This window comes from Nansenia antarctica (genome assembly GCF_963989245.1).
Source record: "Nansenia antarctica genome assembly, chromosome: 5".
In the NCBI taxonomy this organism is placed as follows: Eukaryota; Metazoa; Chordata; class Actinopteri; order Argentiniformes; family Microstomatidae; genus Nansenia; species Nansenia antarctica.
This window is the reverse complement of record NC_137690.1, coordinates 46,705,522-46,718,164: the sequence shown is the minus strand read 5'-3', so window position 1 is coordinate 46,718,164 and position 12,643 is coordinate 46,705,522. Positions and strand designations below refer to the sequence as shown.

The 12,643-nt window shown below is 47.0% G+C and overlaps 1 protein-coding gene across 1 annotated transcript in view; it reads left to right on the top strand.

The window, feature by feature from the left end:
* The window catches only part of nmd3 (NMD3 ribosome export adaptor), a 41,572-nt gene that overhangs the window by 18,735 nt on the left and 10,194 nt on the right, over nt 1-12,643 (top strand). Inside the window, exons 10-13 of the mRNA XM_080532635.1 lie at nt 3,531-3,648; nt 4,420-4,565; nt 10,710-10,822; nt 11,058-11,130. Of these exons, the coding sequence (XP_080388761.1) occupies nt 3,531-3,648; nt 4,420-4,565; nt 10,710-10,822; nt 11,058-11,130 (450 nt within the window). The remainder of the gene's footprint in view (nt 1-3,530; nt 3,649-4,419; nt 4,566-10,709; nt 10,823-11,057; nt 11,131-12,643) is intronic.

The following is a 12,643-nucleotide window of genomic DNA, read 5'->3' as shown; positions in this document are numbered from 1 at the left end:
GTGACCACTGACTACTACTGTTGTCATCACATGAGTGACACGCCAGATCGCGAGCCCCAGATCGGTGCCTATTTTTTTTCCGGTCCGATATGCGATCCAGCATTCAGGACCAATATCGCACAGATATTCAATATCAATATCGGATCGGGACATCCCTAAAACTAGACGAAGGACCTAAAATAACCAGCACAACTTTAAAAGAGGCAAAAGCAAGATTAAAAAAGGTACGTCCTAAAAACAAGAGATGCTACCATATCTGTTGAATTAGGAGGCCCACACTTACAACTATTCTGAGACCTGCCCTGAACATGGCTTCTGGCGCGCAAGTGGCGTACCACACTAAGGCGCGTGCCGTATCATCGCACGGTTCGATTCCAGCCATCGACCTATCCTACGTGTCCCCCTCTCTCTCTCACCCATCCTTCCTGTCGATCTCTACTGTCTCTATCTCAATAACGCAGAAATGCCCCTCAAACATCAGCCCGTTCACTCTGCTCTTCCACCTCTGCTGGTCGACTGGCTCCACCGCCTCTACGTGGGTCAGTCTCGCTACCCGGTCACGTCTCTTCGCTATACCGGAGCCCCGCTGGTGGAACAAGCTGCCGACTGCTGTCAGGACTGCAGAATCACTCCCCATCGTCTGCCGTAGACTGAAGACTTCCATCTCTTCAGGCTACGCCTTAACTGTCCCTCCTGAGACATCCACCGTTACCCCAGTGAAATCCTTCTTCTAGTACGACGACTAGCAAAATCACATGACGACTGCCAATGGCCCCAGGCCTGAGCATAGATGACTTTTTCCTGCTATGACTGGTGGATAGAACATTCACTTACTTAAGTCAAATGTATTTGTTGTACATCGCTTTGGATAAAGGCGCCTGCTAAATGCCAAAAATGTTAATGTAAATAAAAACCATATTTGTCTGAAACAGGCCAGAACAGACCCAGACCGACTCCCCTGTGTGTTTGGAGAACAAACGTGACTCTTCTGTTCCTACGACGTGGGCCTACATGTTGTTTTCAGACCGTTGTTCGATTTTTTTCTCTCTCTCTCTCTCTCTCTCTCTCTCTCTCTCTCTCTCTCTCTCTCTCTCTCTCTCTCTCTCTCTCTCTCTCTCTCTCTCCTTTTAGTTTTTTGTTTTTTTGGAACCGTCAGATGAATAGCAAGATCAATCTCGACACATTGAGGTCAGGACTCAAGGATTTTCTTTCCCTCTGTTGAATGGAACCTCTGCAGGTTAGCGCGCGTCTGCGGGATTTAGAGGGAAATAGACGAATTAACTCATACGCTGTGACACGCAGGCCACGTCCACACGCCAAGCAGGGGTGTTTGTCTGCCTTCTGGACCGCAGAAGGGCGGCGCCTCCGCCCTCAAGTCGTAGAGAGGCTCGGTTCATCCCAACAGAACAGAGCCGATCATTTTTTACATTCAGGAGATGCCTTTATCCAAAGCAACAACAAATACATTTGTGACGCAATCTGATGTAAATGGACACCTCTCGGAAATGAGAAAGACGTCAAATTCGTCTTTAAAGTTTTTTTGTTTTTTTTCAGATTTTCGTTTTTTTAGCTAACATTCAACTCGAAGATGTGAAGTACCCACTCGTTATTTTTCTGAACAGTTTTACGTTCATTAAATAAGTGTAATCTATAACACAATGACTTCGTTTCTTGTTGTTTGATGGGGATTCATTATCTTTGATGGGGATTTTCTGTGCTTAGTGATTTCCGGTGTAGCAACTTTCAAATACTCATGTCGTCTTCAATTTGTTTCCGATTTCAATGTATGATGCATCATTTGAAAGCTTACAATCTGTAGTTTAAGCACATGTAAAAAACAGAAAAATGATTTCGTCTAGTGTTGTTCCGATACCGATACTAGTATCGGCATGGCCACCGATACGCACAAAAATGCTGGTATCGGTATCGGCGAGTACTAACAAATAATAACAACCGATACGATTGGACAAGAGGCATTCCACGAGTGTGGGTCAGATTTCCAGAGCGAGTTGACGAACGCAGCCGATGAACCCCAGCCGTAACTAGCTAGCTGACTGCTTGTCATTTCCTTATTTTGAGCTGCGTTCGGTGTTGTACCTCTGTGCCGTTGGAGCGCGTTAGCGAACAGGTGAGTCAGCCTCGGTGGGTGAAGGAGCGGTGTCCATACGTAGTGATTGTGTTGTCTGCTGTCAGAAGATATTGAGCTCATTTGGCTACAATTTGTGTTAGCTAACGTGAGTTAGCTTCCGTAGCTAAGCTAGCTAGCGCTGTTTCAAGTTTACCTATGATGAGTCAGTGTCCGGATATGATATTATGATATGCTCTCTGGTTTATATTGCAACTCATTTGCAGCAGAGCTAATAATGCCATGAAACAATAGCTTGTTAGCTAGCTAGGTATGCACATTATTCACTGTTCAGGTTGACGTACTGTAGTAAAATGTGTGTGTGTGTGTGTGTGTGTAGTAAAGTGTGTGTGTGTGTGTGTGTCTCCCTGTGTCTCTGTGTCTCTTTCTCTCTCTCTCTCTCTCTCTCTCTGCCTCTCTCTCTCTCTGTCTCTCTCTCTCCCTCTCTCTCTCTCTGCCTCTCTCTCTGCCTCTCTCTCTCTCTCCCTCTCTCCCTCTCCCTCTCTCTCTCTCTCTCTCTCTCTCTGCCTCTCTCTCTCTGTCTCTCTCTCCCTCTCTGTGGTATCGGATCGGTACTCGGTATCGGCAAGTACTGCACGGTCAGGTATCGGTATCGGGATCAAAAAATGGTATCGGAACAACACTAATTTCGTCTACAGGTAGCCCTTTTCATTGGGGCTGTGTCACATTTGTCTTGAATTTTGTCTGAACCCTCTATCCATCAGTCATAGCAAGAGAAGGAAATCTATGCTAGGACCAGGGTCCTAATGCTGCAGTCATGATGCTAGACGAAGGATGAAATTACGTTTTAGAAAACGAGTGGAAAGAGGGGATGAAGAAGTCTTAGGAGGGCTGGCCAGGTCCAACTCCAACCGCCAATCACTCGCCAGATCCAACTGCCAATCAGGGATTCCGTCGTTAACATTCCATTTGTTTTAGAACACAGGTGGCCAGTTTCACATACAAGGCTTAAGCCTGATCCTAGACTAGAAAGCATCCTCAATAGAGGTTTTCCATTGAAAGTGTGATTTAGTCCAGGGGGGTATTCCATCAACTTCACTAGAGAAAAATCCAGGCTTTTTAGCTAAATCGATTGTTAAAAAAAAAAAATACAGGTTTATTAGACTTATATCAAAATAAGCCTGTATTTTCCTTTAGCAACGTTGATGGAATACCCCCCAGGACTAGACTTAAGCCTGGTCTGTGAAACCGTATCTACAAGTGTTCACCCCAGATCCCAGCCAATCCTAATCCCACCTAAGTGTTCACCCCAGATCCCAGCCAATCCTAATCCCACCTACAGTTCCCCTTGTTGTGTCTCAAATGCGCGCACCGGGGGGGGGGGTTAACCCTCCTAAACGTGACGTCACTCTGATGGTTGTCGTGTCTGTGGTCCCGTTGCCAGGACAACGTGGTGTGCCTGTCGCCCCGCCTCGCCCAGAGCCTGGGGAACCTGGGCCAGGTGTGTGTGTGTGTTCGGGTCACCAGCACCATCCACCTCATCGACCCCAACACCCTGCAGAGTGAGTAGTCCCTGTGTGTGTGTGGGAGGGTGTGTGTGTGTCTCTCTCTCTGTGTCTATGGGAGGGTGAGTGGGACAGGACAGTTTACACTGTTAGAATATCCCCTCTGATGCTCCAAACTGACCCCAGGGCAGTTTACCCTGCCTGTCCACCACATGTTCATCCCTCTCTCCATGGCCTCCCTCTGAATCAATCACTCTGAATTCCACACATGGCTAACACACACACACTTTTCTGTCACTTTTAGGCACAAAGTTACACAACTTTTCTCCTCTCCTCCCTCTCTCTTCTCCTCCGTTGAGCGTATTAAGAGCAGCTCTAAGCCTGGCCGACAGCCTCTGCTGCTGGATAAGCGTATTAGACACGCACTACACACACACACACACACACACACACACACACACACACACACACACACACACACACACACACACTCACACCACACTACACTACACATGTGAGATGTGATATCAGGATAATTAGGCTTGACGCATTGTCTTTGTGTGTGTGTGTGTGTGTGTGTGTGTGTGTGTGTCTCTGTCTCTCTCTGTCGTGTGTGTGTGTGTGTCTCTCTCTGTCGTGTGTGTTGGGGGGGGGGGGGGGGGGGTTGGGGGGGGGTCGCTTTTTATTTATGAACATTTTATGAACAGTGTGTGTGTGTGTGTGTTCTTGTGAGTAGTCCAGTGCAGCCAGTACATCTGGACTACGTCTCTAAGCCTGAGACTGGCAGATCAGCTGACCTCTTGTTCCTGTCGTCCTCCCTACCAACAGTTGCCGAGGTGGACGGCGGCACGTACTGGCGCAACCCCTTCCACAGCCTCGGTAGCCCGCGGCAACTGGAGGAGTTCATCGTCATGGACATCGACGTGATCCGGAACCAGAAGCTGGGGGCGGGGGCCGGCCTGAGGTCCAATAAGGTGCGAGTCTGAAGGGGCGGGGCGTCGGTGGGGGAGGGATGTAGACACGATGCGGCGGAACGTTCAGGAAGAACCTAACTGACACTATCTAACTGACACTATCTTGTCTAACTGACACTATCTTACTGACACTATCCTGTCTAACTGACACTATCTAACTGACACTATCTAACTGACACTACCTAACTGACACTATCTTGTCTAACTGACACTATCCTGTCTAACTGACACTATCTTACTGACACTATCCTTTCTAACTGACACTATCCTGTCTGACTGACACTATCCTGTCTAACTGACACTATCTAACTGACACCATCCTGTAGGGCTGCCACGATTAGTCTCCTAGTCGCGACAACGTCGATTACCGAAATCGTCGCCGACATATTTGGTAATCGACGTCATCGCATGTTTTTTTGGAGCTGAAATAAGCGATAAGCAAAAAAAAAAAAAAAGTTTGCCTATCATCCATCCTCACTATGGCTTTTGCCACTTGATTGACGTACAGGTAAGCCAGTCTGAGATCTAATCTTTTCACCTAACACACGGTTCACCACGCATGTGCAGTCAACAGCGCCAACTACAAAATACAAAATACCGGCGAGACTAATTACCTAGTTAGCCTTCCAATTTCTACTATTTACTTTATAATACTAAAGAAATGGTATACAAATGAGTGGGGAAGCTGGACCAAGTAAGAAACCAATAACGTACAACTTCCATCCAGAATGGGAGGAGGACTTTTTTACACGATGTGATATTGGAAGTGCGTCTGTCTGATCTGCAAATCTACGATGGCTATTTCGAAGAAGGGAAATGTGGCAAAAGAGCGAAAACGTACGGCTGCAACGATAGCTTCTTATCGCGTCAGTCACGTTCTTGTTAAACACAAGAAGTCATTCAAAGACGGCGAAATTGTGAAAAAAGCGTTTCTCGAGGCTGCAGATTGCCTTTTCGATGACTGATGACACCTTGCAAGCCTGCCTACACCTTGCAACCAGCTCCTACAGCCCTGACTACTAGAAACTAGCTGCCTCCTCCCAGTGCCAGGTCTCCCACTAAGGTAGAGAAATGCATTTATTTCCTCCTTTCAAACTAGGGAACTACCTGTTTTGTATCTGGTTTACTTTTCTGTTTGTTGGATCAGTAGTTGGCTATGGTACTGCAGACTGGCTGTCAGTGTGTGAGTGAGAGAAAGTGAGTGTGTGTGTGTGTGTGTGTGTGTGTGTGTGTGTGTAAGAGAGAGAGAGAGAGAGAGAGAGAGAGAGAGAGAGAGAGAGAGAGAGAGAGAGAGAGAGAGAGAGAGAGAGAGAGAGAGAGAGAGAGAGAGAGAGAGAGAGAGAGAGAGAGAGAGAGAGAGAGAGAGAGAGAGAGAGAGAGAGAGAGAGAGAGAGAGAGAGAGAGAGAGAGAGAGAGAGAGAGAGAGAGAGAGAGAGAGAGAGAGAGAGAGAGAGAGAGAGAGGAGAGAGAGAGAGAGAGAGAGAGAGAGAGATGAGAGAGAGAGAGAGAGAGGAGAGAGAGAGAGAGAGAGAGAGAGAGAGAGAGAGAGAGAGAGAGAGGCATCTTCTCAGGCATCAAACACATTTTTAAAATGTAGTAGAGAGTGCAAACTGCTGAGTACTACATTTAAAAATGTGTTTGATGCCTGAGAAGATGCACTATACCCTTTGTTTTGCACTGTTACATTACATTGCATGCAAGTGATGCCAGAAATAAATATGCTGCTGCTGCAAGCTGCAAAGTTCATTAAAATATCTATTTTTGAGTGAACAATCATTTTAATTGTCTTTATTTTTAGTTAGCACATGCCTACAACAACAACTAACAACTTCAAGCTAAATTTAGAAGCTGATTTAGAAGATGATAGCTAAATAAGAGCGATTGAGTAATTGTGCGATAAGCTCTAATTCATGATCTGATTAGTCGACTAATCGTTAAAATAATCGGTGACTAATCGACTATGACTAATCGTTTGTGGCAGCCCTACTATCCTGTCTAACTGACACTATCTAACTGACACTATCTAACTGACACTATCCTGTCTAACTGACACTATCCTGTGTGTCAGGTAGTGGTGGGCTAGGGGTTACTGAGTTGGACTGGTGATCAGAAGACCTGGGAACACCACCACTAGTGTGCCCTTGAGTAAGACCTGGGAACTCCACCACTAGTGTGCCCTTGAGTAAGACCTGGGAACACCACCACTAGTGTGCCCTTGAGTAAGACCTGGGAACACCACCACTAGTGTGCCCTTGAGTAAGACTTGGGAACACCACCACTAGTGTGTCCTTGAGTAAGACCTGGGAACACCACCACTAGTGTGCCCTTGAGTAAGACCTGGGAACACCACCACTAATGTGCCCTTGAGTAAGACCTGGGAACACCACCACTAAACCCTTGACTAAGACACTCAGCCCTAAGTTACTCCAGGGAGACTGTCCCTGTAATCTCTAACTGTGAGTCGCTTTGGATAAAAGCGTCTGCTAAATGATTAACATTTTAAATGTAACTGACAGTTGGACCTGGGTACTCGGTATGCAAGTCATATGCACACATACACACGTAGAGACCAGACACTGTATGTGTGTGGTTACACTTACACTTTCCTGCATGTTCCTACTTACACCGTGTGTGTGTGTGTGTGTGTGTGTGTGTGTGTGTGTGTGTTCGTGTGTGTGTGTGTGTTAGTGTTGCACGATATACCGGTACCAACGGTACCCCGCGGTGCCAAAATGTCATGGTGCCTACTATACCATAAGCTTTATACAACGGTACTACCGTGGAATACTATACTACCGTGTTGAACACGGTACCAGCGGGGCAATGTGTTACCTCTATTACCAAATTCACTGGTTCTGCTAATGAGGACAAGACTGGCTCGCGACACCGTTGTGACCGATCCCAGTTTGTTTGCTCGCGCACATCTCCGCAGTCACAATATTACCTTATATATTGACGTTATCTGGATGTCTGTCTGGGCGCGAGCCAGTCTTCTCAGTATCGTCATGGCAGAAGCGTTCCCTACCCATAGTGTCGCACCATCAACGCCAAAATTACTAAAGAAAACTAACTCAAAAAGTTTTATCTAGAACTATTTTGGTTTTAAACCAGATCGCGAAGGTAAAGCAATAGATGATGGCCGTCCGTTCTGCAGGAGATGCAATCATGCCATACAGGCAAAAGGAGGCAACACGTCAAACTTAATAAAGCACCTACAATGTCGTCATCCAGACCTTGCACTGGAATACAAGCAAGCTAATGAGGTTAGTATGGCTTTATTTGTTATAATTATCTGTGTTCTTGCAATTAGCTAATATTACAAAAATGAATGAATAAACTTCTTAGCTAAAGTGTGCGGCAGCACTGCTGCTGTTGCTGGCTAACCAGCCGGTGCTAGCCAGCCTGGCTAGCTAATGAAGTAACGTAACGTAGGCTATACATGGCTGATTCTGTTATGTTAGATGTGCGTTTTAAATATTTTATATGAATAATTCATAATATGCATTTCCCATCCTTCTCATTTCAGAAACAAGCAGCCACCCCAGCTAAAGGAATGCAGCCCTCATGCTCCCAGACCCTACCAGAACTGTTTCAGCAGCAAAAACAATATGAGAAAACTTCAAAGGAAGCCAAAACACTGAATCGAGCAGTGGCAGAGTTCATTTGCTTGGACCGAATTCCAATATACACAGTGGAGAAATCTGGCTTTAGGGGATTGGTTAAAAAATTAAATGGCAGATATGAGCTTCCTGGGAGGAACTTCTTTATGTATACAGAAATACCCAGGCTGTATGCAGAAACCAGAGAGGCAGTTAGAGTAGAGCTGTCAGGTCCTAACAAATACTTCTCCTGTACGACAGATCTGTGGACCAGCAGGGCCATGGAAGCCTACATGGCTGTTACAGTGCAGATGATTAGAGAGAGCTGGGAGATGGATGCGTGGTGCTTGGGGTGTTCTGAGCTGAACAGTGACCACACCGCCGAAAGCCTACGGAGGAGTGGAGTTTGAACATGAGCAGGATGTCAGGTATCACCACCGACAATGCATCAAACAACACAAAGGCCTTTTCGCAAGACTACACCTGGATACCATGTATTGGACATAATCTAGATTTGGCCACCAATAAAGCACTGGCCATTGACAGGATTTCATCCAGCCTGTCCAGACTACGAAAAACAATTTCCGCTTTCTCAAGGTCATCAAAGCTGTCCAGGCTGCTGGCTGAAAAGCAGACAGACTTGGATCTACCTAAGCACAAGCTGCTTCATGAAGAACCAACACGGTGGAGCTCCGGGTACGACATGGTAGAGAGGTTCCTGGAGCAGAAGCAAGCTGTGAGTGGTGTCCTGGCCAGCGGCAGGAAGAAGTGGCATCTGATGCCAAAGGACAGTGACATCACTACCCTTGAAACTGTGAAGGAGGTGCTTGGTCCACTACGACGGTTCACGGATGCCCTCAGTGGAGAGCAACATCCCACACTCTCTGCAGTTCAGGTGGTCATGTGGGAGATATCGTCTTGCCTTGCCCCATCTGAAGCCGATAGCAACCTCGCCTGTGAAATGAAGGAGAAAGTTTCAGCGGATCTGAAGAAGCGATATGCAGACCGAGATTTACAGATTACCCTCAACTGTGCCACATTCCTCGATCCTCGTTTTAAACACACCTTTGTGACAATGGAACCCGAGGTGAAAGAAAGCCTCATGAAGCAAGCGCAGCAGCAGGACTCCGGACATCACACTGAGCCTGAGGTGAGGCAACCCGTATGCTCACCAGAGAAGCGGTTCAAAACTGACATGCGAGAGCTTCTTTCCAGTATCAAAACAAAGAAGGGAGAAAGCAGCAGTGACCTCAGAGCTGAGGAGAGATTGACCAATACACAGAAGCTACAAAAAGAGCTGGAAATATACACCAAAATAGAGGAGAAGAAAACCCACTTGAGTGGTGGAAGCTAAATGCAGGAACTCTGCCACTCCTCTCACAATGTGCAAGAAAGTACTTGTGCATTTCAGCATCGAGCTGTGCCTCCGAACGAGTGTTTAGCACCTCAGGAATGATCTGCAGTCCAAGGCGTGTTAGATTGGCTCAAGACAGGGTGGACATGCTTGTTTTCCTAGCCCAAAACCTGCCTAAAATTAAGGAGAAACTTCAGTAGGACTTGAGTGAATTGTATTGTAGGTGTAGGAGGACTGCTGTTGCTGAACCACACTTCTGCCCTGCTTAGTGACAATCTTTGGAATATGACCACTGAGTTTTCTTAAGTTGAGTTAAGTCTTGAGCTACAGTTTGGAAGTAGCCCTCTATATTTTTGATATGCCAGTGTTTGCTTTTACTTTTCAAGTTCGTGAAAAAGACCCCACAGACGGACAGACATACAGACACAGAAAGACAGAAAGACAGACAGACACACACACACACACACACACACACACACACACACACACACCTACTTTGCTATACTCTTGCAAAAGGCCAGTTGGTCTGTTTGATGTTTCAAACTACTTATTAATAAACATGTTATTCACAAAAATATCGGTTTCAGTACTTTTACTTACCTGTAGAGTTACAGTGTAATGCATTAAATGCATGTTATTCATGCACCACTCATTAAGTTATTGTAACTTGTATAAATTCATTGCATGTTCATAAAAATAAAAAGTGTTACAAAAGTGCCGCGGTATCGCGATACTACTCAGTATCGTGATACTTGGGCTGGTATAGTATCACAGGGTAAAATATTGGTATCGTGACAACACTAGTGTGTGTGTGTGTGTGTGTGTGTGTGCGCGCTTTGGCAAGGGGAGATTGTTTGGATTGATGCAGCCCGTCTGCGAGAGTTTTCTGTGTTTGTGGTCGTAATGAAAAACAGGGTGAATTATGGGTAACGTTCCTCTTTTCTCCGAAGAGGAAAATCAATAGTGGAATTTTTTCTTGAACCTGGCCGTCAGAAACACACGGCATCGTTTGTGTTAAGTGGAAAAGGGAATGGGTTTCTGGTGTTAGATTACTATCGTGTGTGTGTGTGTGTGTATGCTTGCGTGCGTGCGTGCGTAAGTGCGCGTGCGTGCAAGAGAGAGCTATGTTCTCTCAGTTTCCTGCTGATTACCTTTGGGATAACGTGTGTGTGTGTGTGTGTGTGTTTGCAGCACACCCTGGCGGAGGTGTGGGTTCAGAAGACCTCAGAGATGGACACAGCCCAGCAGTACCACTGCCGCACCCACCTGGGCCACCTGCTCAACATAGGAGACCTGGTTCAGGGGTAGGTGTCTGGTGGGGGGGGGGGCATGGTGGGAGACCTGCTTCAGGGGTAGGTGTCTGGGGGTGTTAGTCTGGTTCAGAGGTAGGTATTTTGGGGGGGGGGGGGGGGGGGGTGGCATCTGGGGGTGTTAGTCATGGTCCTAGATGGACAACTTGGAGTGGTTTCAAAATGTGCTGAACATTCCTCTCCAGTTGAAGATCCAGATGATGTTAAGTCGTGTTTTTTCCTCTTCCAGCTTTGACTTTGCCAATTCAAACGTCAATGACGACAATCTGGACAAGATTAAACGAGAACATGTTCCTGATGTGGTAAGAAAGAAACCATGTGTGCACGTGCATGTGTGTGTGTGTGTCTGTGTGCGTGTCTGTGTCCGTAGGTATGTGTGTCTGTGTGTGCGTCGTGCCCGTGTGCGTCTGCGGTTGTGTGTCTCGTTTCTGTGTCTGTGTGCCTGTTTTTCGTTGGTTCGTTTGAATGAATGAATGGTCTTTATTTGTCATTGATATAGTACAGGTACCAAACAACGAAATTTGGGAGGGGGGGCTCCCCTGGTGCTAGGAAAAAAACTAAAAACAAGAAGGGAAAAGAGCTGGTTTACATAAATAAAGGCTATGTACACTATCCACTATACTATACTATACAAATAAAACACTGTGCTGTACTCTATGCTATGCTATACCTATTCTAACATCTCTGAACCTTATGTACCCGAGGGTTGTCATATTGCACATAGTGTTATTGCACATTAATTTAAAGTGTCGCAGTTTGCAGGTTTGAAATGTTCACAGTTGTGTTTCAGTATTGCACTTGATTTCAATCTAGTAGCTGCCATCAAATTGTCTAGATTGTCCAGGGCCTAGAACCTAGGTCTTTGCTGTGTTCAGGGCCTGAATGGCCCTGGGGTAGAAGCTGAGCTTCAGTCTGTTTGTCCTTGCGAACATGGTCCTGAACCGCCTGTCCGAGGGCAGCCGAGCAAAGTGTTCGTTCCCAGGGTGGGATGGGTCTCTGGAGATCTTGGAGGCCTTCCTGAGGCAGCGTGTGTTGTACAGCTCTACCAGAGAGGGGAGGGGGGCGCCGGTGATCTTCTGGGCCAATCTCACGACTCTCTGTAGCGCATTCCTCTCTGCGGCTGTGCAGCTGGAGAACCACACGCAGATGCAGTAGGTGAGGATGCTCTCCACTGCGCAGCGGTAGAAGGTCACAAGCATCTCCTGTCCGATGTGGTTTTTCCTGAGGACTCTCAGGAAGTAGAGCCGCTGTTGTGCCTTCTTGATGATGGCTGCTGTGTTGATCTTCCAGGACAGGTCATCCTGTATGTGCACCCACAGGAATCGGAGGGTTGAGACTCTCTCCACGCTCCCTCCATCGACGAGCAGGGGCTGGACCTCAGATTTTTTCCTCCTGAAGTCCACGATGATTTCCTGGGTCTTTGACTGGTTCAGCAGCAGGTTGTTAACCTTGCACAGCTTGCCCAGCTGCTCCACCTCATCCCTGTACGCCGCCTCGTCCCCCCCCGAGATGCAGTCCACCACGGTGGTGTCGTCTGCAAACTTTACGATGGAGTTGCTGGGGTGGACGGGGGTGAAGTCGTAGGTGTAGAGGTTGTAGAGGATGGGGCTTAGCACGCAGCCCTGGGGGGACCCAGTGCTGAGTCTGAGGGCTGTGGAGGTGTGGGAGCCCACCCGCACCCTCTGGGGGCGGTCAGACAGGAAGTCCTTGATCCATGCACATATAGAGTGTGATAGTCCCAGGTCTAGTAGTTTGGTCACTAGCCTGTCTGGAAGGATGGTGTTGAAGGCAGAGCTGAAGTCAACAAAGGGCAGT